The 26,303-nt window shown below is 39.3% G+C and overlaps 1 protein-coding gene across 2 annotated transcripts; it reads right to left on the bottom strand.

Moving 5' to 3' along the window:
- Positions 1–1,185: 1,185 nt before the first annotated feature.
- On the bottom strand, positions 1,186–14,839 carry LOC149814525 (UBP1-associated protein 2C-like). 2 transcript variants are annotated; one of them, XM_089988387.1, is made up of 2 exons: positions 13,367–14,833; positions 1,186–1,523 (listed from the first exon to the last, which is right to left on the bottom strand). In XM_089988387.1, exon 1 carries the CDS (start codon positions 14,636–14,638, stop codon positions 13,367–13,369), a length of 1,272 nt encoding a protein of 423 aa, XP_089844513.1. In that variant the 5' UTR covers positions 14,639–14,833; the 3' UTR covers positions 1,186–1,523. The 2 variants fall into 2 exon arrangements, with proteins under 2 accessions (XP_089844513.1, XP_089844512.1); XM_089988386.1 differs by lacking the exon at positions 1,186–1,523 and adding an exon at positions 2,239–2,496 and having other exon boundaries at positions 13,367–14,839.
- Positions 14,840–26,303: the final 11,464 nt, after the last annotated feature.

Below are 26,303 nucleotides of genomic sequence, written 5' to 3'. Positions count from 1 at the left end.
AGGGGGCACAATAGTAGAGAAGGAAGAAACAGCTTTTTGGTTTGATCCTAGGATGGAAACATTTGCTCCCCAACTCTCAACGCATCTTGTATAACAAAATCCATGGGATCCACATAAAGTTAGGACACATAATCTCCCGAACATGAAACTCAGTGATACAAGGTCAGGATACCCCCATTGATCAAGTGGGATGTTGAAAAGCAAACTTGACAATAAGGATTAAAGATGAGATCCAGTGAAAATCGGCAAATGGTTTCTCTAAGAGAAATGCTTGGAACTGCATTAGAAGAGGGCAGTGAAACAGTATTTTTAAGGAAGTTAGCACAAAACATCTCTCCCCCTAGAGAGGCCATCGCCCTCGTACTAACCACTGAAGGTAGGTAAACTCAAAACCAGCAAAGAAGATTAGGCATCAAAATACCTAACATATGCAAATTTTGCAAAAGAAAAGATGAATACAAGGCACACCTGTTCGTATGGTGCCCTTGGGTGGTTCATGTGTGGAAACTGGTAGCACATCCCTTTGGAAGGCATTGGAGACCAGGGACAAGTGTGAAAGAGTATCAAATGAGGTGATAGAGGAGAACGTTCAAAGAAAAGTTCTAGGGAGATAACCTTCTATGTCATGGTATGGATGATTTGGAACTAAATGAGAAGATTTTGGAGCCACCAAACGAAACACGACAAAGGTAATGCAAGATATCATTCAAGTGACAAGGGATCAAATAATGCTCATTTTCCAAACCTGTGGGCATGGGACCCACCTCCTTTAGGATTGGTGAAACTCAACATTAACAGCAGATATAGAGTCAGTTGGCATGTTGGGTTCACGGTGCTAGGATGCTATAAGTTCAACGGGCATTGCGAGAAGGGTATTATAGAGTCCGGTAGAGCAGACTTGGACACGATATTACACAGTTTTTGGGAGGGGACCCACCAAGAATGTTACGTATCTTTATTAGCAAACTGTACAGTTTTGACAGACTACAGATAAACTTTAATTACAGCAAATCTGTTTTTTTAGTAGATCTCTAGCAAAACTTGCTCGGGGGGGGGGGGGGGGGGGGTAACTAACATGGAAAGATCCTCCCTACTGGAACCTCCAGTCCAAAGGGTGATTTTGAATACAGATTTTCTGTAATTACTTATTTTCATTGAGCTGGTAGGGGGTCTGCCTAACCCCCAGCTTGACCATCCAAAAAAAAACCATTATCACAAACTATGACCTGATGGCACAATCTTGGACTTCACAGTCTTAAGTTAAACCAATATCCACTTACAGCGCAAGGGCATTTAGCAAATGAACTCCCGTGGGACAAACACCAACTAATCCTCTTTATGATTAATTCATCTCAGCAATATTTTGAATTCGAAAAAAATAACAAAAGAAAATGAACTTGAGAAGAGTTTTGACAAATAAATGTGGCACTACATTGCCATCAGTATTCAATGTGCAAACCAATTGCATAGTGAAGGAATCAATTTTCCCAGGGGAATCTAACAAAAAGTTAAGAGCTCGTTCCCTGAAGACAACAAAGTGGGCCAGACATCATCTACATCACAAATTTTTCAACGAAAACAGGAAGAAAGTGCACTAGAACAATAATATAATCTAGTCAAAGACTTTCAGGTGCTATATCGCAACATACAAAGAAATCTTTTGCAGAATACATCAATCTATTGTTAGTCTTGCGACCACCTACCAGAGCTTAAGGGAAAAAAATTATCATAACAAGGCAGCAATTACAGAAATCCACACATTTCCTCAATTCACTCCTAAAAGCTAAAAGACAATTTTAGAGGCTAATCAGCTTTCGTAAGATCACATACTGATGACTAATAGTCTAATATGGATAACAGCAGCACTTAAAGAACAAGAGCATAATATCCACATTGCCTAAATAAGTGTTATGGTCCCGATGATCTCTCTCTCTCTCCCTCTCTCTGCTAAAAACCAACAGGAAAGCTTTCAATTAATGCAGAAGCAACAAAATAAACAAAAGCACCGGCAAGGCTGAAAGAAGCGAAAAATTTGTAAAAATGGTTTGTGTACGGATTCAATAGAACACACAAAAAGATTGCACACATGCAAGCATGAAACACGCACATAAAAACATCAAGACAAAACAAACATATGAGTAACTTACAGCAGTCACAGGCAACCAACCAAGTGATGAAGAGAAAGACAAAATAAGGAAAAGCAAAGCCACCACCACCACCACCACATCACAAGCATCAGAACAACTAAAATAAGCCTTCAGAAAACATTAAAGTAGACATAATAAACTTCCTTCTTATAGATCATTAAACAGATATGCGCATTTGTAGGTTCCTTAGTCATCCCCATAAATACCACTTATAAAAAAACAAGCCGCATCTGTAAAGAGTTCAGAGCAGAGAAGCCACATAGTTTGCTAAACCATTCATCAAACCAGATACATGTCTGCATTCACCACAACCATACAAAGCAATTCGCGCCCAAGAGCTTTCATACACCTGAATCGAATACATCATTCCAGATCAAACAGGCAGGCAGAAAAGAAAATCAGACATGAACTAACAAATAAAACAAAAACAAATTTACCAACCCAGAAAGCTAGCTTATATGATGGTACCAATCAACAAAGATTAAAACCAAAGCTCACATTCAAGCAACTAAGATTTGGAAAGACAAACCAAGTTCAAATAGCCAGAACGAAAGCAAACAAGCAACAAGCATAAAAAAAGCATCTCTGCTTCAGTTTAAAGCATCAAGTGCAAAGTATGGTTTTAGAGAAAAAAAGGGGCATTTGTCAGGATTACTCCAAACAACAATCTGCATCACTGTTCATGCATCACGGAAATCTGTAGCTTGAAAACAAAAAGATGGTGATCAGGAGGTATTTGGTGATTGAAGGAAAACAAAAAAAAACAGATTGGCAACTTCTGAAAAATGTACAAGCCTGACCAAAAAGCAATCAACTCATATCGCAGTCGATGGTACTGCAAGTTATAAAACACACACAGATATATATATATAGAGACACACACACACGTGCACACAAAATTGTTTGGATGTTCCATTTTTATCATACAGATATGGTCCACATTCTATTCAGCAGAAAACATGGTTTGGATCATGTAGCTAACAAAGCTTCAAAAATCACTGGCCGACAAATACCAAAATTTTATGATTCAAGAATCATCTTTTAACATCAAAATGACACAGTCGAAAGTGCAATCGACAAAAAACCACACTAAAGGCGACTCCAGGGTCAGCTGGGTAGATAAAGCCTGCAGCCATGATTTTGACACAACAGGATGGACAGAGTTGACCTGAGAACACACACGTGCATGCACAGTTGCACGTACACACACACACAACTCAAACTTCTAATAATCAATGTGACAGTGTCACACTTAATAGAAGCATACACACTAGGAAACTATCACTGTCTAAATGTCAGGGTGACCACTGGTACAACTTTACATGATTTCATATAAAGAGCAAAATAATGGTTGTGAAAAATATGATATCATATCTTCTTCATAGAAAGCTATTTTTGCCTTCAAAATAAAAGTGCATGTATGGTCCAAAAACCAATTTTGTTTTCGACAGAAGTCAAACCCAAAAAACTACCAACACCTCAGGTGGCTTCAAATACCATCACAGTTGCAAGCACAAATGTCTGACAAACTATAAGCCTAATTCATATACTAAATAAATTAGGGAATAGAACAAGTCAAGAAGCAATGTAGAATGCCATGGTTAGGACAAACTGAATATTTCACAAAGAAGGTTTACAAGCATGTATGTTCAAAACATTCAAGGTAGAAACCATTGAACAATAAAAAAAGTGGATGTCCACACATTAACGGTTATGAGAAATATATGTATTATAACAAGAGAAAGCAAACAAACAACAAAAATTGCCATATGGCCAGCAAAACTCACCACCCAATTAACATAAAAACCATGGTTGGTAAGCTAGCTGAGTTGACCTGTGACTTGATCAACCAATCTGATTCACAGGGCAACCAAGCCAACATGTCAGGTTTAGGTAGGTTTGCACCTAACCTCAGTAAAATATTGATCCAACAAGGTAGCAAAAACAATTTTGACTCGGTTAACATGCCAGATTTTCCTCTTGTTAATTACTATTTCTATAAAAGATTATTGTACCATTTAAATGGCCACTACATCAAGAAACTAAGCCCTTTTTCATTCAACTATCATCATGTCTCCTTAAAGTTTATACCCAATGGGAGATATCCCCCTTCCTCGCTTCCTTCCCTCTCTTTACACATCTTGCCAACAACAACTAGGCACACCAGCTAGAGGGGAGATCAGGTGGGAGGGCCCTTGCATCTGCTCATGAATTGACAAACCCTGACTGGCCTGTTGGCCTGTTCTCTTCAGAATCAATAGTTCAGCCCATGGTTGACAATCTCAGAAATCAGTTTCCGATCAGCCAAGCTTGATCCTGTGACCTGCACAAGATTACTCGGTGGCGCAGGGGTGTCGTAGTTTTATATTTAATTTACAATAACACTTATAAATCTAAGTTTCACAACAAAAATAAATAAACCTAAGTCAAATTTATGCAAAACAAAAATCAAATTAAATCACATAAACCTATTCTCACATAAAATTATAGTAAAAAGAAAACTATACCCTATAAAAGACCCAAAAAAATCTTTAAACCCCCCCTCAAACATTTACTTCAAGAAAACCCCTTGAAGTAATTATATTTATATAAAAATAAAATCAAAATAAGAACTAATAAAAGGAGATACGAAACCGTCGGGGAGAGAGAGAGAGAGAGAATCACCAAAAGGTGATCGTATTTCATAGTAAAAACAAATGAAAGGACAATAAAACCGATGTACTTCGATTTGTGGCTCAAGACACTTGAATCCTCACCAGCAAGAGAGCGAGAGAGAGGGGCTTTGGCTAAGTCGAAGAGAGGAATCTTTGATCTGAGCAGATGCCAGGTGGCTCGGGCAAGTTGAGCTTGGCAGGTCAAAGATGCAGACTCTCACGATAAATTTATCTCTGTCAAAAATGGAATAAGAACAGCAGGGGAGACAATGTGAAGTGGCAATCCTTAATACCTAACAGGTGTTGAAAAAATTGACTATTTGGAGCATTTAAGCAAAGAGAGAGGAACGGATGGGATCCAAAAAGACGTGTCTCTAGACAAATGAGATATTGAACTTGGTTGAAACATCGCTAACTTGTGACCCAGCCAAGTCAAAAGAAAAAATTGGGTGATTTTAGTATAAAACAAGTTATGATGAATTTGTGAATCGGAAATGGTCCAAACCAAAGTGACTGGATTGATTCCCGAGTCAACTCACCAAGTTTTCCAACCACAGTTCAGCCTCCCTCTCTAGCATTCCCTCTTTTATTTCTTATTCATTAGAAAGAATAGCACTTGCTAATCAAGAGTGAAGAGATGGAGGGAACCAAAGTGAGTAATTAGGGTTGGCAGATTTAACAAAAGCATGCATGTGATCCACTAAAAAGTAGTGCCACACCAATGTCAAGGGCACCACCAAGCCAAAAACATCTCATAGTGACAATCAAATATGCATACTGCACAATCAACATTATGCCTATCACTTCATCTATCACGGGCTTACTTTTTCAATAAGCCAGTGCGGCACGACGGTTCTTCCTTACCAGCGCAAGCCTTCCCATCGCTCTGTCACAGGCATAGAATTTCTTGCAAACCCACGGCGCGCCAAGCAGCCCTCTCTGAACAGCCTAACAACCAAAGTCTGCGCACCAACACTTTTCCATGTACTGAATCATTTCATTAGCCCTGTGCACCACCTTGTGCGCGGCTACCTAGCGAAAGTTGATCAAGCGCATTTTCAAATGTGAATTCTATCTAGTCTATGTCGCTTAGTGCATAGTCGTCTCATACCAACTATCACTTCTGTAAGGGGCACAAACTTGCCTTAGCCTTGCGTGACATGGAACGTATTACAGTTTTATGTGCACGCTACAGCAAAACCTCACCACTGAAGGAACAAGACCTTGCGGGCCCCAATTCACAGACCAGTTGATGATTGAACACCATAGCAAAGAGCACCACTCATACTCATTAGTTGGCGGCTAGGTATTCACTCGGCTAGCCCCGAGTCACCATACTCGGTTAGAATCACCTAATGTGGTCCTTGGAGAAATTATCCTTAACCCACACGCACCCCTGTGCGTCCAACCGCTAAGCGCAAAAACTCTTGCAAGTCGAGAGGTCTTTAACAAAAAAACGCTCCACGTTTGTGACGCCATACAACGATGCACTAACGACAATACAGTTGTGATGCAGTGAGGGCACGATATTCTCACAGTAATGGGTACCCAAAGGACGCTCTTCGATGCAGCCACAGGGAAACAAACCAGCACGTGATAGCTCGGTTGTTGTCGTGTGGATGCCAAAGTGGTGCAGAACTGTATTTCAGTGAACGTCAATCAAACAACTAATGAGACTTCAATCGAACAACCAGATGAACAGTCTAAAGGAAAAGAATGGAGGTCACCGTGAAAATACACGACTGTTTATTTTCACTAACCAAGCAATCAATAGTTGAATGCAATAACAATTAGGAAAAAGAAAACAAGAGGAATTACAGTGAAAGTTGTTGCAAAAAGCTGAACGTGACAGAGGAATAATAGAAGTAAAACTACAAAGGACGTGCGGCTGAAAAGAAAACCATAACAGGGAAAACTAAAGCAGAAAAAAAAACAAAAGGCTGAAACAAAAAGCTGCGTTGAAACTTTTTCATCCCCGCACAAAACCCTAGTAGTGGTTTTTTTAAAGGCCTCATCCGGATCCGGGTCTCAGGTCCGGTCCTGGACCCGAGACAGCTCTTGTTTCCTGCTGGATCTGGGACATGCTCTGCATCAAGTTGTCTATCGTGTGTCATGCTACCACCACACGTCACCAATCAAGCCAACACACACCACGCGTTCCTACAGTTGATGCATTTTCCACTCATTAGAGCTTCGCACTGCAACAGACCCATTCTGAAGGATCGGACCGAGACATCATCCATGTTTCATTTAAATGTTACAAGTATGGTCCGATTGGATTAACAACTCAATGATATACACATCCACAACAACTCAGCAACACATATGCATATGTGTGTGGGTGTGCCATTGTCCTACTTCTGTCCTAATTCTTATAAATTTGTTGTGCCTGTTTCCTGCTGGATCTGGGACGTGCTCTACATCAAGTTGTCTATCGTGTGTCATGCTACCACCACACATCACCAATCAAGCCAACACACACCACACGTTCCTACAGTCGATGCATTTTCCACTCAGTAGAGCTTCGCACTGCAACAGGCCCATTTCGAAGGATCGGACCCATATCAACCATGTTTCATTTAAATGTTACAAGTATTGATTAGGTTTCCATGGTTCTAGTATCTTAGACAACTTGTTATTGGTCCAAGTCTGATTGGATTAACCACTCAATGATATACACATCCACAACAACTCAGCAACACATATGCATGTGTGTGGGTGTGCCATTGCCCTACTTCTGTCCTAATTCTTATAAATCTGTTGTGCTTGTTGTATATTTGCAATGCACACACATGCCCATCTCCATTTGGCTTATGATTATTACAATGGACCTAGGAAGACTACAAGCTAAAATTATGCCATGTCCTACTTCTGTCCTAATTCTTATAAATCTGTTGTGCTTGTTGTATACTTGAAATGCACCCACATGCCCATCACCATTTGGCTTATGATTATTACAATGGACCTAGGAAGACTACAAGCTAAAATTATACCATGTGACCGTAAAGCATCAAAAGTCAGGATTGTACAGATATGTTGAACCCAAGGTTGCAAGTATCTTATTGTAACCTGTATTGGTCGCGCCCAAAATAAGATTGTTATCGTATCGTATCATAAAAAATAGTAAATTTTGAAAAAAAAAAGTAAAAAAATCTAACCAAAAATAGCAAAAAGCCTAAAAATTCATCACAAGAAACAATAATGAAATGCACAAAATGCAATCATAAAATCACATACAAGGAAATTATGTCTCTATGAGCTGTATAAAACATCAAACATCAATTATCTTACAAGAAAAATGCAAAATATTAAATATCTTGCAATTAAGAACATAGCACAAGACTCGTACTTTTATAAACAAAAATATTATGGCAATGGTTGCACTCGATTTTCAATTGGTTTTCACTCGTTACTTGAGTGCCTATTTCCATGTCGAATCATCTGAAGCCATCTTTGTTGGACCATGGAGCCTGATTTATACCTTGATATAAATCTCTAATTTTCGCAGATTGATAAGTTGGTGAGGGGTTGTAGGGGCAGCGCCTCTCAAGGCAAACATTTATTTTAAGGGTAGCTTTGCAATTTTACTCATAATAAAGATTTTTTACCATAACTCACTTCCTTGAGTGGAAAAATGGTGAAAATGCACTTCAGCAAATTGCAGAAGTATTCTCCCTCGCACATGGATATGCCCCCAAATCACTCACAAGACCTAGGGTGTGTGGATACCTCTCTAATGGCTTCTACACAAATGAGAGAGCCGGCCCCAAAACTGAAAAATTATGATTTAACCATTTTCTAAGTGTTCCAACCATGTATCGTACGATACATACGATACTAGTGCATATCATATCGATATTCACTATAGTAACAATATGTATTGTATTGTATTGTATTGTATTGTATTGTATTGTATTGTATTGTATTGTATTGTATTGTGAGATACGGCACGATATGTACAACATTGGTTGCACCCACATGCCTCACATGCAATCCAAAAAAGATTCCTAATGTCAATGAGCCATACATGAGTAGCACAAGCTAAAGGATGACGCAAACAATGATAAATAATGAACATAAAATGCTTTGCACCGCCTACTAACTGTGTACCTCAGGCAGAAGGTGCAAGTGGAAATGGTGTCATAAATCCTACAAAATCGGCTTGTTATGAACAATGAAAGGTAAGTGGAAATATCAAGCTAGAAAGGTCAATCATATGCAGAATTATCACAGAAAATGCAAACAAGCATATCATCATGTACACACCACTAATTACTGCACATTAAGATACCAATCTTGCAGTACATCATTAGTTCTCATCAACCACTTCAAACACATTGTTATATGCACACCGCCTCATACTGAACAGTAACATATCAATCCTGTAGTACATCATTAGTTTATCATCAACCACTCCAAAGTCCAAATACTAATGACTTTTTGTCACCAGCATCTAATAGCAACAAAAATCATAACCTTCATCGAATAGCTTCCCATGCCCACAAATAAACGACTGCATAACAGACCAGTCATGGCAAGATCGAGACATAGTATGTTAACTGAAGCTAATGGCCACCTAAAGAGTCTTATTTGCATACTAGCATGCATAACAGCATGCATCATTATGATATTGTAACCCTCACCTAAAGCTCGAAAATGCTATACGCAATGGATAAAGTTAGTCAAAAGCCACATGCCAAATATGAGATACTGTCATATCTTAATTCCAAGATTTTGGGCCAATAACTATACGTGAAGTTGACTTTCATCCCAAACAAAGTCAGTTTCCCGTGACGCTAACATATCTAAACTTGCACGCTTAGCATCAGTGGCAACAACACCAACCAGATAAAATTGTAGTGCACATCAAGTCACACAACAGAAGTACATGACCTGGGCAACGAAGGTTCTTCAGATCTAAAGCTACATTCAAAATTTGGAATGGCTGCACTAGAAAGAAGACAAAGACTGCACCATCTAAAATCCAGTTCCAGTTCCACTGTCATATCTAAACTTACACATAAGAAAGTTGACAAACATCAGTTGCAACCATACAAGCAGATATTGTTCGGGTGTACATCAAGTCAACCAGCAGAAGCATCTGATTTTGGCATCAGTTCAAGGTTTTCGCATCTAAAGCTAGACTGGAATGGCAGCACTAGAAAGAACTCAGAGAAGCCCCACCCACGTATTTTTCAGGCCCCCTTTATTTAGCAAAACATCAGGAATACAACATCCTTGTTTTTATAAATACATTTCAATGCCACCAAGGCAAAAAAATTGGATAATAAATTCCATGGAGTTTTAGTACCACAGAATTCAAGCAAAAGAGAGAACATGAATTGAAAGCATGTGCTTTAAAAAGAATTTATAGGAAATAAACCAGCATGATCCTCAGAAATGGTAGAGAGAGTACGCAAAATCAATTCATCCAAAGGCGCAAGGTGACCTCACATACATCTGAATACAAAAGACAACAGGTTTTGACAAATAAAGAGAATGGCAGAGTTGTTTATATCACTGTCACCAATATCGCCGATATTTTGAAAATATCGCGATATTTTCATAATATCACCAGAGACAAAATATCTTGGTATTTTTTGAGAAAAAATATTTTTTTAAAGTTTGCATTTCCTATTTTCTCTTTATTTTATATTTTAAAACCTTTAAAACATGTTTCTTTATATTTTTGAAAGAAAAATAATAAAAAATATATAGCTTTTTTGTTGTTATTTATATTTTTTCAATTTTTAAACTCGCAAGATTTTCCCAATATATTCCCATGATTTATCAACTTTTGAAAATCTCTCCGAGAAATTGCCTTTAATGATACAAGTGACTGGTTTATATTTTCTCCAATGAAAGAAGTGTAAAACAGGAATTCAAAGGAAAGAAGTGAGTAGCATGGGAGAGTTGTCCAAGAAAAGAGCTATAAGCCTTCAACCAAACACCATTTTTAAAATAAAAATAAAAAAAAGAGAACTTCTGTGCAATTGAGAACCGGGAGATTGGATTGGCGGGTGGATAATACCAGATCTGAGCAATTCAAATATAGGAATCATTTTTTTAACGTAAACTCACAGACCTCGCCACAGCTGAAGGGTTTAGCCAGAGAATAGTGAATCTAATCCTTGGTTCTCTAGCCCAAACTGGGGCATCAGGCCAGACATATGTGAATCTTGAAACATTGGTTTTCAAATCTGATCATCAAATTTAGGAACTGAAGCATTTAGACACACCCTAATGGACACATAGAAACAAAAGCAACATACCAGCATAACCAACACTTAAAAAATGTTATTAGCATTAAAGCATGCTTCACAGCACAGAGCTAAAAGAGAAATACATGTGGTCCTCTGGAAAGTTTACATAAAAGGCATCAAGCTAACATGAACAACATAAGTCTAGCACAGCCAACAAATGTTACCATCTATTAGTTGGCAAGTATCAACAACCTAAAGGAAATGAAGCATATTTGAGTATATTCAGAGAAAAAGGGACATAAAACCCTCAACATAGGCCCTCCATAATGAACATAAAATCCAACAAACCCCATGGCGATGAAAATATTCACATGACCTGCAGCTCAGCCACACACACACAGAACATGTTCAAGCCAACAAGATCATGTCCCATGGCAATTTCATAACAAACATGTGCGCACACATGCCACAAGACATCTCAAACAGGTGAGCCTAAACTTATCATACTTTAGAAATAAGATCCAAAACACAAAATGTTTGACAATCAAACCCCAGAAGCCTTTCCAAGACACACAAGTTCAAGAAAGCTACAAATACATCAACCAAACAATGGAATACATGCTCCATCCCCATTCTAAGCCATCGATAGGAAGAAAGGCAGTGCAGGGTGGAAGACAGAGATCGAACAGACCCAAAATAAAGTGCCCAACTTTTGAACCTTATAAAGACAATGAAAACAAACTCTGATAGACAGAAAATGCAAAAACAGCATCTTACTCCACGTCAAAATGGATAATGATTACTCCTAACAATAAAATGGCAACCTTTATAATAAAAACTAGCATCATAAAGATTAGAATAACATGATCAACCTTACAAACATGCAGGCAAATTGATACAGTCACAAGGATCAGCCTAGTACATGTCAATCAAAACAGCAAGAATAGCTATAAGTGAGATAAACAATACCATGGCAAGATAAACAAAGAGATGACAGACAAAAGGTCCAGCCAAGAGAATGCCAGTCAAAACACTGATAACAGTTACAAGTGAGATATACATTACCATGGCAAGAGAAACATAGTACTACTGTGATGACATTTCATCCACGGCAGCATGTCAAAGGCAGAAAAATGATATACAGGAATCCTAATACAATAGACACCTTGTTCATAGGCATAGTACTCTATACAATGCATAGACCGTCATCTGGATTTTCCAAACACTAAGACCTACTGAATTTAATTTTCACATTTCATTTTATAAAGGTTGAAGCATTTCAATTTGTGACTGCATACCAAATTCACATTTCATTTTTTTCCTTCATTGAAGCATTTAAGTTTCACATATAAATAATTGAAACAGTTGAGTGAAATAGTGCCATTTTTTTACATGCACAAACCACAAAATGAAACCTGCTGTCAAGCAACAGAAAATATCTCAACTTTTCACCCATGCCCAGTTATCCAGGAATTCTAGATGGGAGCTTTATCTTATAGAATAAGATAACCACAGAAAATATTGCCCACACAATATTTCAATGACAAAATTGTGACAGTAACGGAACACAAAAATATATGCATGACATGTTGGCTTATGGCATTCTCATGCCAACAACCTTTTGTATCCATAGAAAGAGATAGAAAGCGGGAAACTACATGGCCCAAAGAAAAGCAGCCAGAACATACTTCCACAGAATGGCCTCCATTAAACGGAACAGAAATCTCCAATTGGATGTCAAGGAAAGACTATGTATGAAAATGGTGACAACAACCAAAAAAACAACAGAAGGAACCTGAGTAACGTGGATATAGAACCCCATATCCTACTATATCTATCGATCCTAGCATGAAACAGTTCAAAAAAATAATAATACAAATGAACCAAGCCAAAAAATACCAACCAAATGAGGAAGGATGACATGAGGAACACAAAAACAAAGCCCTAACAATATGAAGGAAAAGCATCAATAAATTGCAAATAAAAACCAAGGAATTTCACATAAAAAACCCAACAGTTAACCTGTTTGTGACTTGAAAGTAAAGAATGCAAACAGGAACCAAAACCAAGAGCAGCACCACACATCTACACAAAGTTGCATAAAAACACACATGATTCATGCATCGACTAATATTCAAGCGTAGACAATTGTGTACATAAAAAACTATATTAGAAATGAGATCTTTCCACTTTACCAGCTACATAACTATACAACTTCCAAAGGAATTCATGTACAGCACATCCATTCATACAATTCAAAAATAAATAGCAAAAACCAGCAACACCCAAATGAAAATGACAAAAGAATATGAAAAAGAAAAGAGTTACAAATAAAATGAAGATTCGCACAGGAAGCACTCACCTAATAATACGGTGGAATGCTGCTCTGGTACATCCCACCAGAGGGAACCCGCGGCACCGGAGATGTTCCAGAAGGCTGGTGATGCTGGCTCGGGTAAGATGAACCGGATGACAACCCATAGTGACCAGATTCTGGATAACCACCAGACGTTGGAACGCCTCCACCAACGGGTGTCGGCTGCATCCTATACAAGGATGACCCACCTCCAATTGCTCCATAGCCACCCGCTCCAGGTACACTGTATTGTGAACCACCATACTGCGTTGCACCGGAACCGTACCCACCAGCACCCAACCCGCCACCATATCCACTGCCCAGAGACGACGAAACCTGGCCTGAAACCCCCAATAGACTGGGGTTCACAGAAGACGGCAAGGATGAATTGAGAGCATGGTGGCCGGCTGCAATCGCAGTCGGAGGCGGGTGGCTCGGGTGACCGCCCATCCCACCGTAACCTGCCACACCACCATACTGCATTCCACCAGGGTTTCCAGGGATAGGATTCGCACCCAGACCACCGGGGTGCACCTCTGGCATGCCGTCTGGCACACCTCCAGGACCAGGCTTCCCCTTCCTCCCCTCAACAGCGAGCTTGCACAGGAGCTGGTGCCCATCGATGACCTTCGTCGGCTCGACCAAAGCCGCCCTGGACGCTTCGGCCGTCTTGTAGACAAAGAGGGCATAACCCCTTGATTTTCCCGTCTGCTTGTCGTAGCCGAGCGGGCCCTCCTCGATCTCACCGTACTGGAGGAAGTGTAAGAGCAAGCGGTCGGCGGGCATGTCGATGGGGACGTTACCGATGAAGATCTTGCGGGCGGAGACGTCGAGGGCGGCGGAGGCGGGCTGGTTGCCGGCAGCAGCGAGCTGGGTGACAGTCATGCGGCCGTCGATCTTCTTGCTGGGCTCCTTGAGGGCGTTGATGGCGCCGTCGATGTGCTTGAATGTGATGAAGCCGTAGCCCTTGGACTTGCCCGTGGCCTTGTCGAGGATGACAACGGCCTCCTCGAGCTGGCCGTAGGCGGAGAAGATGGTGCGGAGACCGTCCGTGGTGGTGTCCCACCCGAGGCCGCGGATGAAAAGCTTTCGCTGGGTGGCGTCGTTGTCGGCGACGGCACGGACGGCGTCGAGGACGTCCGGGTGCTTGACGGTGGCCTCCTGGAGGATGTCCAGCAGCTGCTCCCGCGTGAAGGGCTCCAGGATCTTGCGGGCGTCCTCCACAGTTAGATCCGCCGTCCCGTTCTCCTCCGCCTTCCTCTTCTTCGTCACCTCCATTCCTTCTTCTCCTTGTCCTTACTTCTGATCGATCGGTGGGTAGATGGGGAAGCTAGGGCCTTTGCTTTCTGCTTCTTCTTAGGGTTTTCTAGAGTCGCAGAGGGGCGAGAGAGAAAGGGCAAAAAACTAGGGTTTTTACGTTTACTTGGGTGCTTAGCGTTGGTTGGCTTCCTTTTTTAGGGGCCCGAGAAAGAAAAGGCTGAGATTTTCGGCCTAGGGTTTCCTTATTTATGGTCGGTTTCGGTGCCAATAACACCTCTCTCTCTCGGATCGAATCTCGACCCGGTTATGACTTTGAGGTACTGCACCGGGTTTGGACCCAGACCCGATCTGGTTCACCACAAGAACCAACCCATACCCAGTAAAATAATACTTTTTTATCTTTTTTATATTGAAAAAAACACAGGTTTTAAGTATAATTCAGGTCAGCCCCGAGTCTGGAATGAAATTTCATAAATCATTCTCGGATCCATATACAAATCGGACCCTTTGGGTTTGACCCGGTTTTTAATTGAAACCATATAGAGTTTGGTATGGGTCTTGTTCGAAACAAATCGGACCCATGGACAGCAGTAAATATCTGGTACTAATGAAGGTACATAACTATAACTATTGAGTAAAAATCACTTTCATTTTATTTTATTTTTTGTTTTATTAGATTAGACCCTCTGATGTGATTTATATGGTGTGTTTAATAGAGAACAGGTTTTGAATTACGAGATTATAACATGTAATTAGGTTTTCCTTAGGCTTTAAAAATCGATGGACTGTAGCTAAAAATATGGAATTTTTACATTAAAAAAAACAATATGAGGTCTTATTCTTAGCAAACAAATCATGTTGAACGCGCATATATATATATATATATATATATATATATATATATATATAACAACAACTACAACTACAACTACGCCTTTATCCCAAAACAATTGGGGTCGGCGATATGAACCAACAAAGAAAATCATTATGGGTCTTCCAAATGAATCCTTCTCCTCCATTCATTTCTATCCAATGTCATGTCCTCGGTGAGGTTCAAAGCATTCATATCCTTTCTTATCACCTCCATCCATGTCTTCCTAGGCCTACCCTGACCTCTTTTAACTAATATATTTTCTCATTTCTCCATTCTTCTAACTGGAGCATCATTAGGCCTTCGTCGAATATGTCCAAACCACTGTAAATGATTCTCTCTCATCTTATTTTCAATGGGTGCAACGCCTACCATCTTACGTATCTCCTCGTTCTGAATCTTATCTTTTATTGTATTCCACACATCCATCTCAGCATACGCATCTCAGTTACACTCATTTTTTGAATATGATGTCTCTTGGCAGCCCAACATTCCGTACCATATAGTAAAGCGGGCCTAATGGTCGTCCTATAAAACTTTCTCTTCAACCGCAATGGCATTCTACGATCGCACAACACTCCAGTTGCACTTTTTCATTTCATCCACCCAACCTTTATCCTATGATTTACATCTCCATCAATTTCTCCATACTTTTCAATGATAGATCCCAAATATTTGAAAGAATCATCCACCGGTATTTCGTGCTCACCAAGCTTCACTACACTCCCATCACTACTTCGTTGCTTACTAAATCGACATTCCATGTATTGTGTCTTACTCTTACTCAACTTAAAACCTCTTGCTTCCAATGTCTGTCTCCATAATTCTAACTTAGCATTAACCCCAGCTCTAGACTCATCAATCAAAACAATATCATCAGCAAACAACATACACCACAACACATTTTCTTGAATTGATCTCGTAAGCTCATTCATCACTATAGCAAATAGGAAAGGGCTTAAAGCAAATCCTTGATGTAACCCAACTGTTATAGGAAAATTGGTTGTCACCACTCCACAAGTGCGGACATTGGTTATTACTCCTTCATACATATCTTTAATTATACTAATGTACTTGAGAGAAACACCTTTCTTTATCATTGTCCACTAGAGAACGTCCCTAGGTACTCTATCGTAAGCCTTCTCCAAATCAATAAAAACCATATGCAAATCTTTGTTCCTCTCTCTATTTCTCTCAATAAGTTGTCTAAGAAGATGTATAGCTTCCATAGTTGATCTTCCAGGCATAAAACCAAATTGATTCTTCGATATCATGACAATCTTCCTCAACCTAGACTCAATCACCCTCTCCCAAAGTTTCATAGTATGACTCATGAGTTTTATACCACGATAGTTTGTGCAATCTTGTATATCACCCTTATTCTTATATAGAGGCACCAAAGTACTCTTCCTCCACTCATTAGGCATCTTATTTGTCCGCCAAATCTTGTTAAAAAGATTTGTCAACCATTCTAAACCTTTCTCTCCTAAGCATTTCCAAGCCTCGATAGGTATACCATCTGGGCCAACTGTCCTTCTTGATTTCATTTTCTTCAAAGCCTCTGCAATTTCTCTATTTTGAATCTTGCGCATGAAGTCACGATTCATCTCATGAAAATGAATGGAGAAGTCTCCAAGATCCTGAGCATGACTTTCATTAAATAGCTTATCAAAATAATCTTTTCATCTCTCCTTGGTCTCCTCATATTTGACTAAAACCCTTTGTGTTTCATCTTTGATACATCTAACCATACCCAGATCCCTCAATTTTCTATCTCTCCTCTTTGCAAGCCTATAAATATCTTTCTCGCCCTCTTTGGTATCCAACTTATCATAAACCGCCTTATATACCTTATCCCTTGCGTTTCGAACTACTTTTTTAGCTTCCTTCTTTGCTATCATATACTTCTCCAAATTCTCATTATCACGATTTTTACTTAGATTTGTATAACACTCTCTTTTAACCTTAATAGCTAATTTGACATCCTCGTTCCACCACGATGTATCCTTGCCTAGCAGTGCACCGCCTTTAGACTCACCCAATACCTCCTTAGCCACCTTTCTCGTGCCACCCGCTATCTTATTCCATATATATATATATATGAGCCAACCCTTTGGTTTTGAAGACAAGAATTACCTTAATTTTGTGTGCAAGTTGAATCATGTCACCTATGGCTTGAAACAAGCTCCTCAAACATGGTTCGAGAGACTTCTTGTGTACTTTAAAAAGTGGGGGATATGTGTCCAAGGTTGATGGTATTTTAAAAGTAAGTTTATATGGGTCAACCCCTTAGCTTTGAAAATAAGCATCCTAATTTTGTATGTAAGTTGAATTGTGCCATCTATGGACTAAAACAGGATCCTCGAACTTGGTTTGAGAGACTTTGTGTGTACTTAGAGAAACTAGGGTTCATTGAGTACAGAGTTGATGCATCACTGTTTATCTGCCATAAGAATGGTTTTCATATGTTTGTTCTCATATATGTTGACAACGAAAAACTCATATGAGAATGCTAGACAAGTTATCCACGATTTTGGCAATGGATTTTCTATCAAGGACTTGGTCCCTCTTTATTACTTTGTGGTTGTCAATTGATTTGCAGACATGCTGCACAATATGAAGACTGTAGCAAGAAAAGCATCTGGCGGGATAGATGATTCACTGCAGTGGAAGGGCCATGGACCTCCTACTAAGAAACCAGATGTTTGGGATGCAATATGCGACAAGTGGGTGGGGCATGAATTTTGAAACTGCTTAATGAAGGCTACACAAAACCGAGCGAAGATGCCCGATACCCATCTACACACAGGTGGATCTAGGACTTTTAGGAGCCACCTGAAGAAAATGGTAACTTATCAATATATATATTGTCAATTTTATAAGTATTGTTGCATACCAGTTAAATAATTTTTTTATCATTTAACTTCGCATATAGCTAAAACGAGTTTTCTTTTCTTTTTAGTAAAAGCACAATAATGACATTCCTCAAAGTCCCCATTGTCCTCAGCAGTGAAGGAAACATTGTTCCTCCTCTCTAGTGTTCTCCTTCTTTCTCTCAATTTTTGTTATAGAGAGAAGGTTTTTTATGCTCTTTTGTTTTGTTAGAGTTTTGCAATGATCTCATCGTGTAAATACGAGCTTGAGCAATGTGGATGTCTAAACTTAAAAAATACACACATGTCCACATTCACACACATAGAGGATACCATGGTTCTGCATGCTTGGATACACCTGACTGGCAGCTCATGGTGAGGCCTAGACTCAGTGGCAGAGCCAGGGGTGGGCAAGGGTGGGTGGTCGCCCACCCTAGAATTTGAAACTGAGTCGACTCGGGACTTGGGAAACTGAGTCAACTCAGGACCCAGGCTCTCGATGAGTCTAGAGCTTGCATCTTAAAGACGCAGGCCAAAAAGGGTGAGGGGTAAAACCCTCGTCACTTTTCTGCTCTCCTTTGTGCGCTGCTCCTCCATTCCGGCGTTCCCCATCTGTCATCGACAACCCCATTCACCGGCTCTCCTCTCCTATGCTCTGCAGCCAACGACGACTGTGCCGTCGGCCTCCCTTCAATGAACCCACAGTGCTGGTGCCCCCCTTTGAGCTTCTCCCTCTCTGTTGCAAGCTCCGGCGATGCGAGCCACCAGTGTCACAGTCGGACCTTCCTCCTCCTTTGCCATATTTCTTTCGCCGACGACCATCACTATCGGCCGACCGTCGCATTGTGGCAGGTAACCTCCTTACCCCCTCGCTCTTGAATCTTGATGTTGTTCGGCAGGGGGCTTCACTCCCCCCTGCATGTGTTGTTTCTCGACAGGGGGCTCTGCCCCCTGACCCCTTGTTTCCCAACCCCTTCCCTCTTATGTTTTCTAGCAGGGGGCTCTGCCCCCTGCCTCCTTGATGTTTTTTCTGGCAGAGGGCAAAGACCCCTGCCTCCTTGATGTTTCCCGGCAGGGGGCGCCCCCTGCCTTCTTGTGTTTCCCTGCCCCCTCCCCCCTTCCTTCTTATGTTTTCCGGCAGGGGGCTCTGCCCGTTGCCTGCCTCCTTGATGTTTTTCTGGCCCTGCCTGGCTGCCTGTGTTATTTTACGACAAGGGGCTCCGCCCCCTGACCCCTTGTTTCCCGACGGGGGGGCGAGGCTTCCCCTTCCCTCTTATGTTTTCCGGCAGGGGGCTCTGCTCCCTGCCTCCTTGATGTTTTTACGACAGGGGGTGGAGCCCCCTGCCTCCTTGATGTTTCCCGGCAAAGGCTTCGTCCTCTACCTTCTTGTGTTTCCCGACGGGGGGCGACCCCCCCCCCCCCCCTCTTATGTTTTCCAACTGCCTTCTTGATGTTTTCCCTCTGCCTTCTTGTGTTTCCCAGCAATCATCATAGCCCCCTGCCTTCTTGTGTTTCCCAGTAGTCATCATAGCCCCCTGCCTTCTTGTGAAGCCCCCCCTGATAATTCGACAGAGGCCGAAGTCCTTTGGCCTTGCCTCGTGGTTGTTTGCTGGCAGGGGGTTCCATCCCTTGCCTCTTTTTTCCCGACAGGGGGGCGGTCCCCCTGCCTCGGCTGGTGTTTTCGACAAGGGGCTTCACCCCCCTTGCCTATGCGAGCCCTTCCTAACAGGGGGCTTTGCCCCCTGTCTGGTAGAGGCTTTGCTTCCACTGCCTCCTCTGATTGCCAACAGGGGCTTCACTCCTTGTTTTATTATTGTTCTTGTTGTCATTTCATTTTGCTTGATCCTTTTTTGCAATGAGATTTGGCTCATATAACATTGTCATATTTTTTTTTTCGTTGCGTAGAAATGAATAAGTTTATAATGAAAAGATTAATCTTTGATAAATCTTCTCTAACTCGAAAAGGAGAACCAAGTCAGAAAATAATCAAAACTGAAATTGATGAATCAGAGTTACCTGCAGACCCTGCACTTGGTCCTTCTATTTTTAATTATCATCCTAATATCCAAGACAATGTTCGTAGAGCATATATGATCTGAGGTCCTTGTCAACCTTGAGATTGTACGTTTCAACTAAACCACCAAAAAATGAAGGTTCATTCCAGCTTGGTATGATGAGTATAAGGATTGGTTGGAGTATAATACAAGTAAGCATAAAGCATATTGTTTGTAGTGTTCTCTTTTTAGGCCAAAAAGCACATAGAAGATTGGTGTAGAGGCATCTGTATCTGAAGGATTTGATAACTAGAAAGACAAGAAGAGGTTTGATAAACATATTGGAAGCTCTGGCAGTTTTCACAATTCAACATGAAAGAAGTGTCAAAATTTGATCCAACAAAAACAATATATTGATGCTATACTTTATCAACAAAGTGTTCGACAAAAAGTTGAATATAGACTTCGCCTTTGGGCAACTGCTAATGCAATCAGATACTTGTTAAGTCAAGGATTGGCATTTCGAGGGTATGATAAAGCTGAAGAATCTCTTAATAGAGAAAATTTTATTGAGCTATTGAAGATATTTGCAAAGATCAATGATGACATAAATAAAGTTATATTAAAAAGTGCTCCAGAAAATAACAAATTGATATCTCCTGATATACAGAAAGATATTGTCAAGGTTGCTTCTATACAAACCACAAATGCTATTGTCATGGAACTTGGAGATACTTATTTTTTCTATTTTACTTGATGATTCTCGTGATGTATCAACTAAATAACAAATGACTATTGTTTTACGGTTTGTTAATGAAAAAGGTCGAGTGGTTGAGCGATTTCTTACTCTTGTGCATGTTCTTAAAACAAGTTCTATGTCACTCAAACAAGCAGTTGAAGAGGCATTTTGTAAGAATAAATTAAGCATATCAAGTTTGTGTGGACAGGGTTATGATGGAGCAAATAATATGAGAGGAGAGTTTAATGGATTGAAAAGTCTTATATTACATGAAAATGGATCTGCACATTATATTCATTGTTTTGCACATCAACTTCAATTGGCATTAGTTGATGTTGCTAAAAAATTTTTATTGCTTGATGTGTTTTTCAATATATTAGGTAGGTTGTTAACTTTTGTCTTCATTTCATGCAAAAGATCTAAGCTTATTCAAGAAGCATAATTTATGCGAATTGTTGAAGCACTTGCATTGGGTGAACTTGAAACAGGACGGGGATTAAATCAAGAAATAAGTTTCAAACGACCTGGTGATACTCGGTGGGGTTCTCATTACGATGCTTTGGTTAATTTACTTAGTATGTATTCTTCTGTTATTCAAGTGTTAGATTTCATTGCAGAAGATACATATTTAGGAAAAAGTTTAGATGCAATTATTTTATATCATTAGTTGCAAGATTTTAAATTTGTTTTTTGCTTACATTTGATGTTGTAAAGTTTTGAGAATAATTGATGATCTTTCACAAGCACTTCAGCGAAAAGATCAAGACATTGTGAATGTTATGAGTTTAGTCACTATATCAAAACAGTGCCTTCAAGGTCTGAGAGACAATGGATGAGACTCTCTCATAAATAAAGTGTTCATATTTTGTAAAAGATTTGATATTTTGATTCCTAATCTAGGAAACTCATATACATCTCAAGTACGACCAAGACGTAAGGTTGAAAAGATCATTACATCGCATCATTATCGTATTGATGTGTTTTATGCTATTATTGATTTGCAACTTCAAGAGTTGAATGATCGTTTCACTGAAGCAAATACAGAGCTCCTCCTTTCAATGGCATTTTTTAGTCCAAAGAATTCTTTTTATGCTTTTGATAAAGATAAGTTGATCGTCTTGCTGAACTTTACCCTAAAGACTTTTCTAAAGTAAACATAAATAAACTTGAAAATCAATTGGATATATATATTGCAGACATGCGAAACAATGATCAGTTTTCAAGTTTAAAATCTTTAGCAGAGCTAACAGAGATGATGGTAGAAACTCAAAAGTGCATTGTATTTTCTCATGTGTATCTATTGATTAAGTTGGCATTAACTTTGCCAATTGCAACATCAAGTGTTGAAAGAGCATTTTCAGCTATGAACAATATCAAAAGTCATCTACGTAATAGAATGGGAGATGAATGGATCAATGATGCTTTGGCTACTTACATAGAGAAAGAGACATTTGATACCATCAGTGATGATGCAATTATGAATTGTTTTCAAAATAAGAAAAATAGAAGATGCCAATTGTAAAATTTTCATGAATTTAGTTGTTTGTATTTCTTAAGTGAACAATCTTTATTTTAGTTTAAAAGTATAATTTAAGGTTTTATCTTATTATGTTCATAAATTTAGTTGTTTGTGTTTGTAAGAATTGTTATTTTAATTCAAAGACTTGTTTAAGTTTTATCTCTCTACGAACGGCTGTTCCTCCAATGATTTTTTTTTGGCTCCGCCACTGGTCCGAATAAATGGATCATCCTTCAAGACCATAGCATTGTCCCCGAGACCCGAAGTCTACCCACCCAACGAAAAACTTCTGGCTCTGCCGCCTAGTATTGGGGTCCGCACTAGATGTAACTAGGGGTGTCAACGGGTCGGGTTTGGTTTGAACATAGTGAAACCAAACTTTGCCTCAATTTTCGGGTATGGTATCGGGTCCAGACTTGGGTATAATTAGACTCACCATAAGAGAAATTAACCATAGCCGAACTCGATAAGAATTACATGAACCAGACTTGGGTCATACCTGGTACAATAATATATATATATATATATATTATCTTTTTTACATTAAAAAATTATGGGTCTTAATCGGAACTTGGGTCAAGTCCGGTTCTAGTAAAAATTTCACGAACTATACCCGGCTCCTTGTATCAATCGGTCCTCCGAGTCCAGACCCGGGTCTTAATCGAGTCTTCTTATTTATTATCATACCTGGACCTTATAGGGTTTGGTATGGGTCGGATCCAGGTAAAGCCGACTCGTTGACAATCCTAGATCTAACCATAGTGACAAACTTTTTTTTCGTCAAAATCTTGTTTTTCAAAAGCTCGAAAGAAATTGATTTTTTTTCATAAATCTCATATTTTTTTGGCAAAATCTTGTCAATAAAAAAATAAATTTAAAAATAAATCAATAATATTTTTATAAGGAAATATTAATAAAAACTATTTTAAAATAAAAATACACAAATTTTCATGATAAATATTCGTTTAAAACATAAATATCATGTTTAAATCACAGTATTTATGGTTTTTCATAAATCTCGTGATATTTTGAAAATCTCATGAGAAATTGCCATTTTAAACTTTCAGGCAATTTCTCGCGATACTACGCGATATTTAAATCTCGTTATATTTGTCACTATGGATCTGACCCTCATGCAAATGGGGAATCTATCCGGGTTATGTCTTCTAAGATTCGGGGATCTCATATCCCTGGTTTTTTAAATCACTTATGATCTGACATGCCAAGCAAATAGGAATGTAAACCATCCAGATTTAGTCTGGATGTGGCCAATACCAGTTCCCGCTGGTTAGATATTGGTTAAAAGGATTTAGATTTGGATTCAGATGATTAAAAGCTCTTAGTTAAATCAGGATATTCGTCAGATTGGGCAGCGAACCACCAAAACCATATCCATGTACTAAATCTAACTAAATGTTGACATATTAGGTTAGATATTTAACTTTTATGTTAGAATAAGTAACAATTTGCTTATTATTGCCTTACGATGACTTTGTTCATCTGGTAGGGGTGATGTCACAAGTTCAAAACCCATGAGTGAATGAAGTACTCGACCTCAAGCATTTGACCAACAGGAGGCCAGTCAATGTGCGGTAGGTGTTGGGTTTTTTCTCTTGATTTTTCAAAAAAGCATTTTGCTTATTATTTTTTCATCTTGCTTATTATTCTTTGGTCAAATTTTGTTGCCACTTCCACATTGCCAATATTTAAAGGTAGACCATGGCATATGGTTTAGCCTGATTTGGAATCGAGACTTAGACTTAGGTTACGTTTGGAAGAGAGAAAAACTTTCATAGAAAAAAAAAGTTTTGCCTATAAGAATTTTTTATATGAGAAGTTCTCCAAAAGAATTTTTTCGCTTGTTTGTGTAATGTGAGAAAAAGAGTGAAAAAATATAAAAAATGACAGAGAGGAGGAGGGTGGTGAGATGGGTGGTGGAGAGTGTAAAAATAAAATTTTCTTGGTAGGAAACATTCCGCCACCACCTCTCATGGAGGAATGTTTCTTATCAAAAAATGCACTTTTTAGAAAAACTCTAAGCAAAAAAGTCTCTCTCATTTGGAAAGGCCCTAAGAATTTTTAGTTTTGCATCAATTTTCTTTCATCTTTCTCTCCCAAACGTTCCCTTAGAGGTGCTTTGTCACCATTCTATATTAACACATTTATTTTATAGCTTTCTATTTCCCCCAAGCAACCTACACGTAGGAAAGGTTATGAGAAAAAATACATTAGACAATTTATGGGACAATCTTAGAGGAAGGATCAGGTGCAATCTAATGGTTGGTATTCTCGAGACTTGGTCTCAGATCGACCATGCTTGACTAGCGAGTCAATTTGGTGATTCAGACATGACAAATTTTTTTATTTAATTTATTAAAGATAACTAATAAATATACTTTATACATATAAAAAGATTTTTCTAACTTAAACTTCAAACTTTTAGTTTTAAAGTATGGCTTTGATAAAAAAAAACTCAAAAACAACTTGAATTTAAATAGGACATTAAAGAAGGGAAGGCAAATTGGATGTAAAGGTCTTCATATATGAGGCGTGTAAAATTATTAAAAAAAAGGCTTGTTAATTAAACTTAATAAAAAAGTAAAACTACTTAAAAAATCATGAAAATGCAATAAAAAAAGTAAAGCCATTAAAGAACCCGTCCTCTATAGGGTATGAGGACCCGTGCCTAAATTTCTTAAAAGTAATGGATTGATTAAACTTAATTAAGAAAGTAACTCTTGCTAAAAAAAATGAAAATTGCATGCCTAATATAAAGTAAGTTTTTAATGGGGAGTAAGGGACCGTTACTGATTAAAATTCTTAAATGCATTTAATTAGTCATTATTAAAAAAGTATATGAGACTCGGCTGACTCGGGTGAGTCTCAACAAAACCCGGCTGAGTCGGTCGATTATCTACTAACTCGGCCGAGTTTAGCCCAGACCGAGTTGTACTGAATTTTTTATTCAGTGAAAGGGCGATACGAGACAACTCGACAGAGTTTTGCCAATTATGAATTATACACTTTTAATGTGTTGCTGCACGTAGGGATAGTAGTGGACCGGGGCGGGTGCAAGGGACAAGATCTCCACCCCTGCCCTGTCTTAAAATTTTACCTGATCAATTTTGATTTTAACCTTCATTCCTGGTTCATTCTTCGTTTCATGTCCTTCATCCCCGATCCAAATGGGGTGAGGCGGGGTGGAACTCTGCAGTCCTTCTGCTGCTATCGCCTTCTACTGTTAGAGGAAGGAGATGAACGATTGGAGAGAAATGAGAGTTTGGGCAGCTCGTTAGAGGAAAGAGGAGAGATAAGAGATTCGAGAAAGGGTTCTATGTTAGGGTTAGGAATATATATAAGAGTATAATAATATTTTTTTTAACAAAGATCAGGGCCAGGCAGGGGCAAGAGTAAGTTAATTCAGGCACGGGTTTTGATTTTAACCTGCATTCCCGATCCATTCTCCATTTCATGCCCTCCATCTTCGGTCCAAATGGGGCGAGGCAGGGTAGGGCCCCATTTCCCCACAGGCTGTATACCAAAGATGGAGGGCATGTAGCAGCACAATAAAAATGTGCAATAACATTGCACCTGATCCTCCCTCGAATGTTATGGTCTTCGACTTGGCGTGCACCATTGGTTTTTTTTTGCTCTTTCATTTTCTAGGCCTCGTCGTTTTTCCATCAT

This window comes from Nuphar pumila, chromosome 15 (genome assembly GCF_984573655.1).
Source record: "Nuphar pumila chromosome 15, dmNupPumi1.hap1.1, whole genome shotgun sequence".
Lineage (NCBI taxonomy): Eukaryota > Viridiplantae > Streptophyta > Magnoliopsida > Nymphaeales > Nymphaeaceae > Nuphar > Nuphar pumila.
This window is presented reverse-complemented; position numbering and strand designations above follow the sequence as displayed.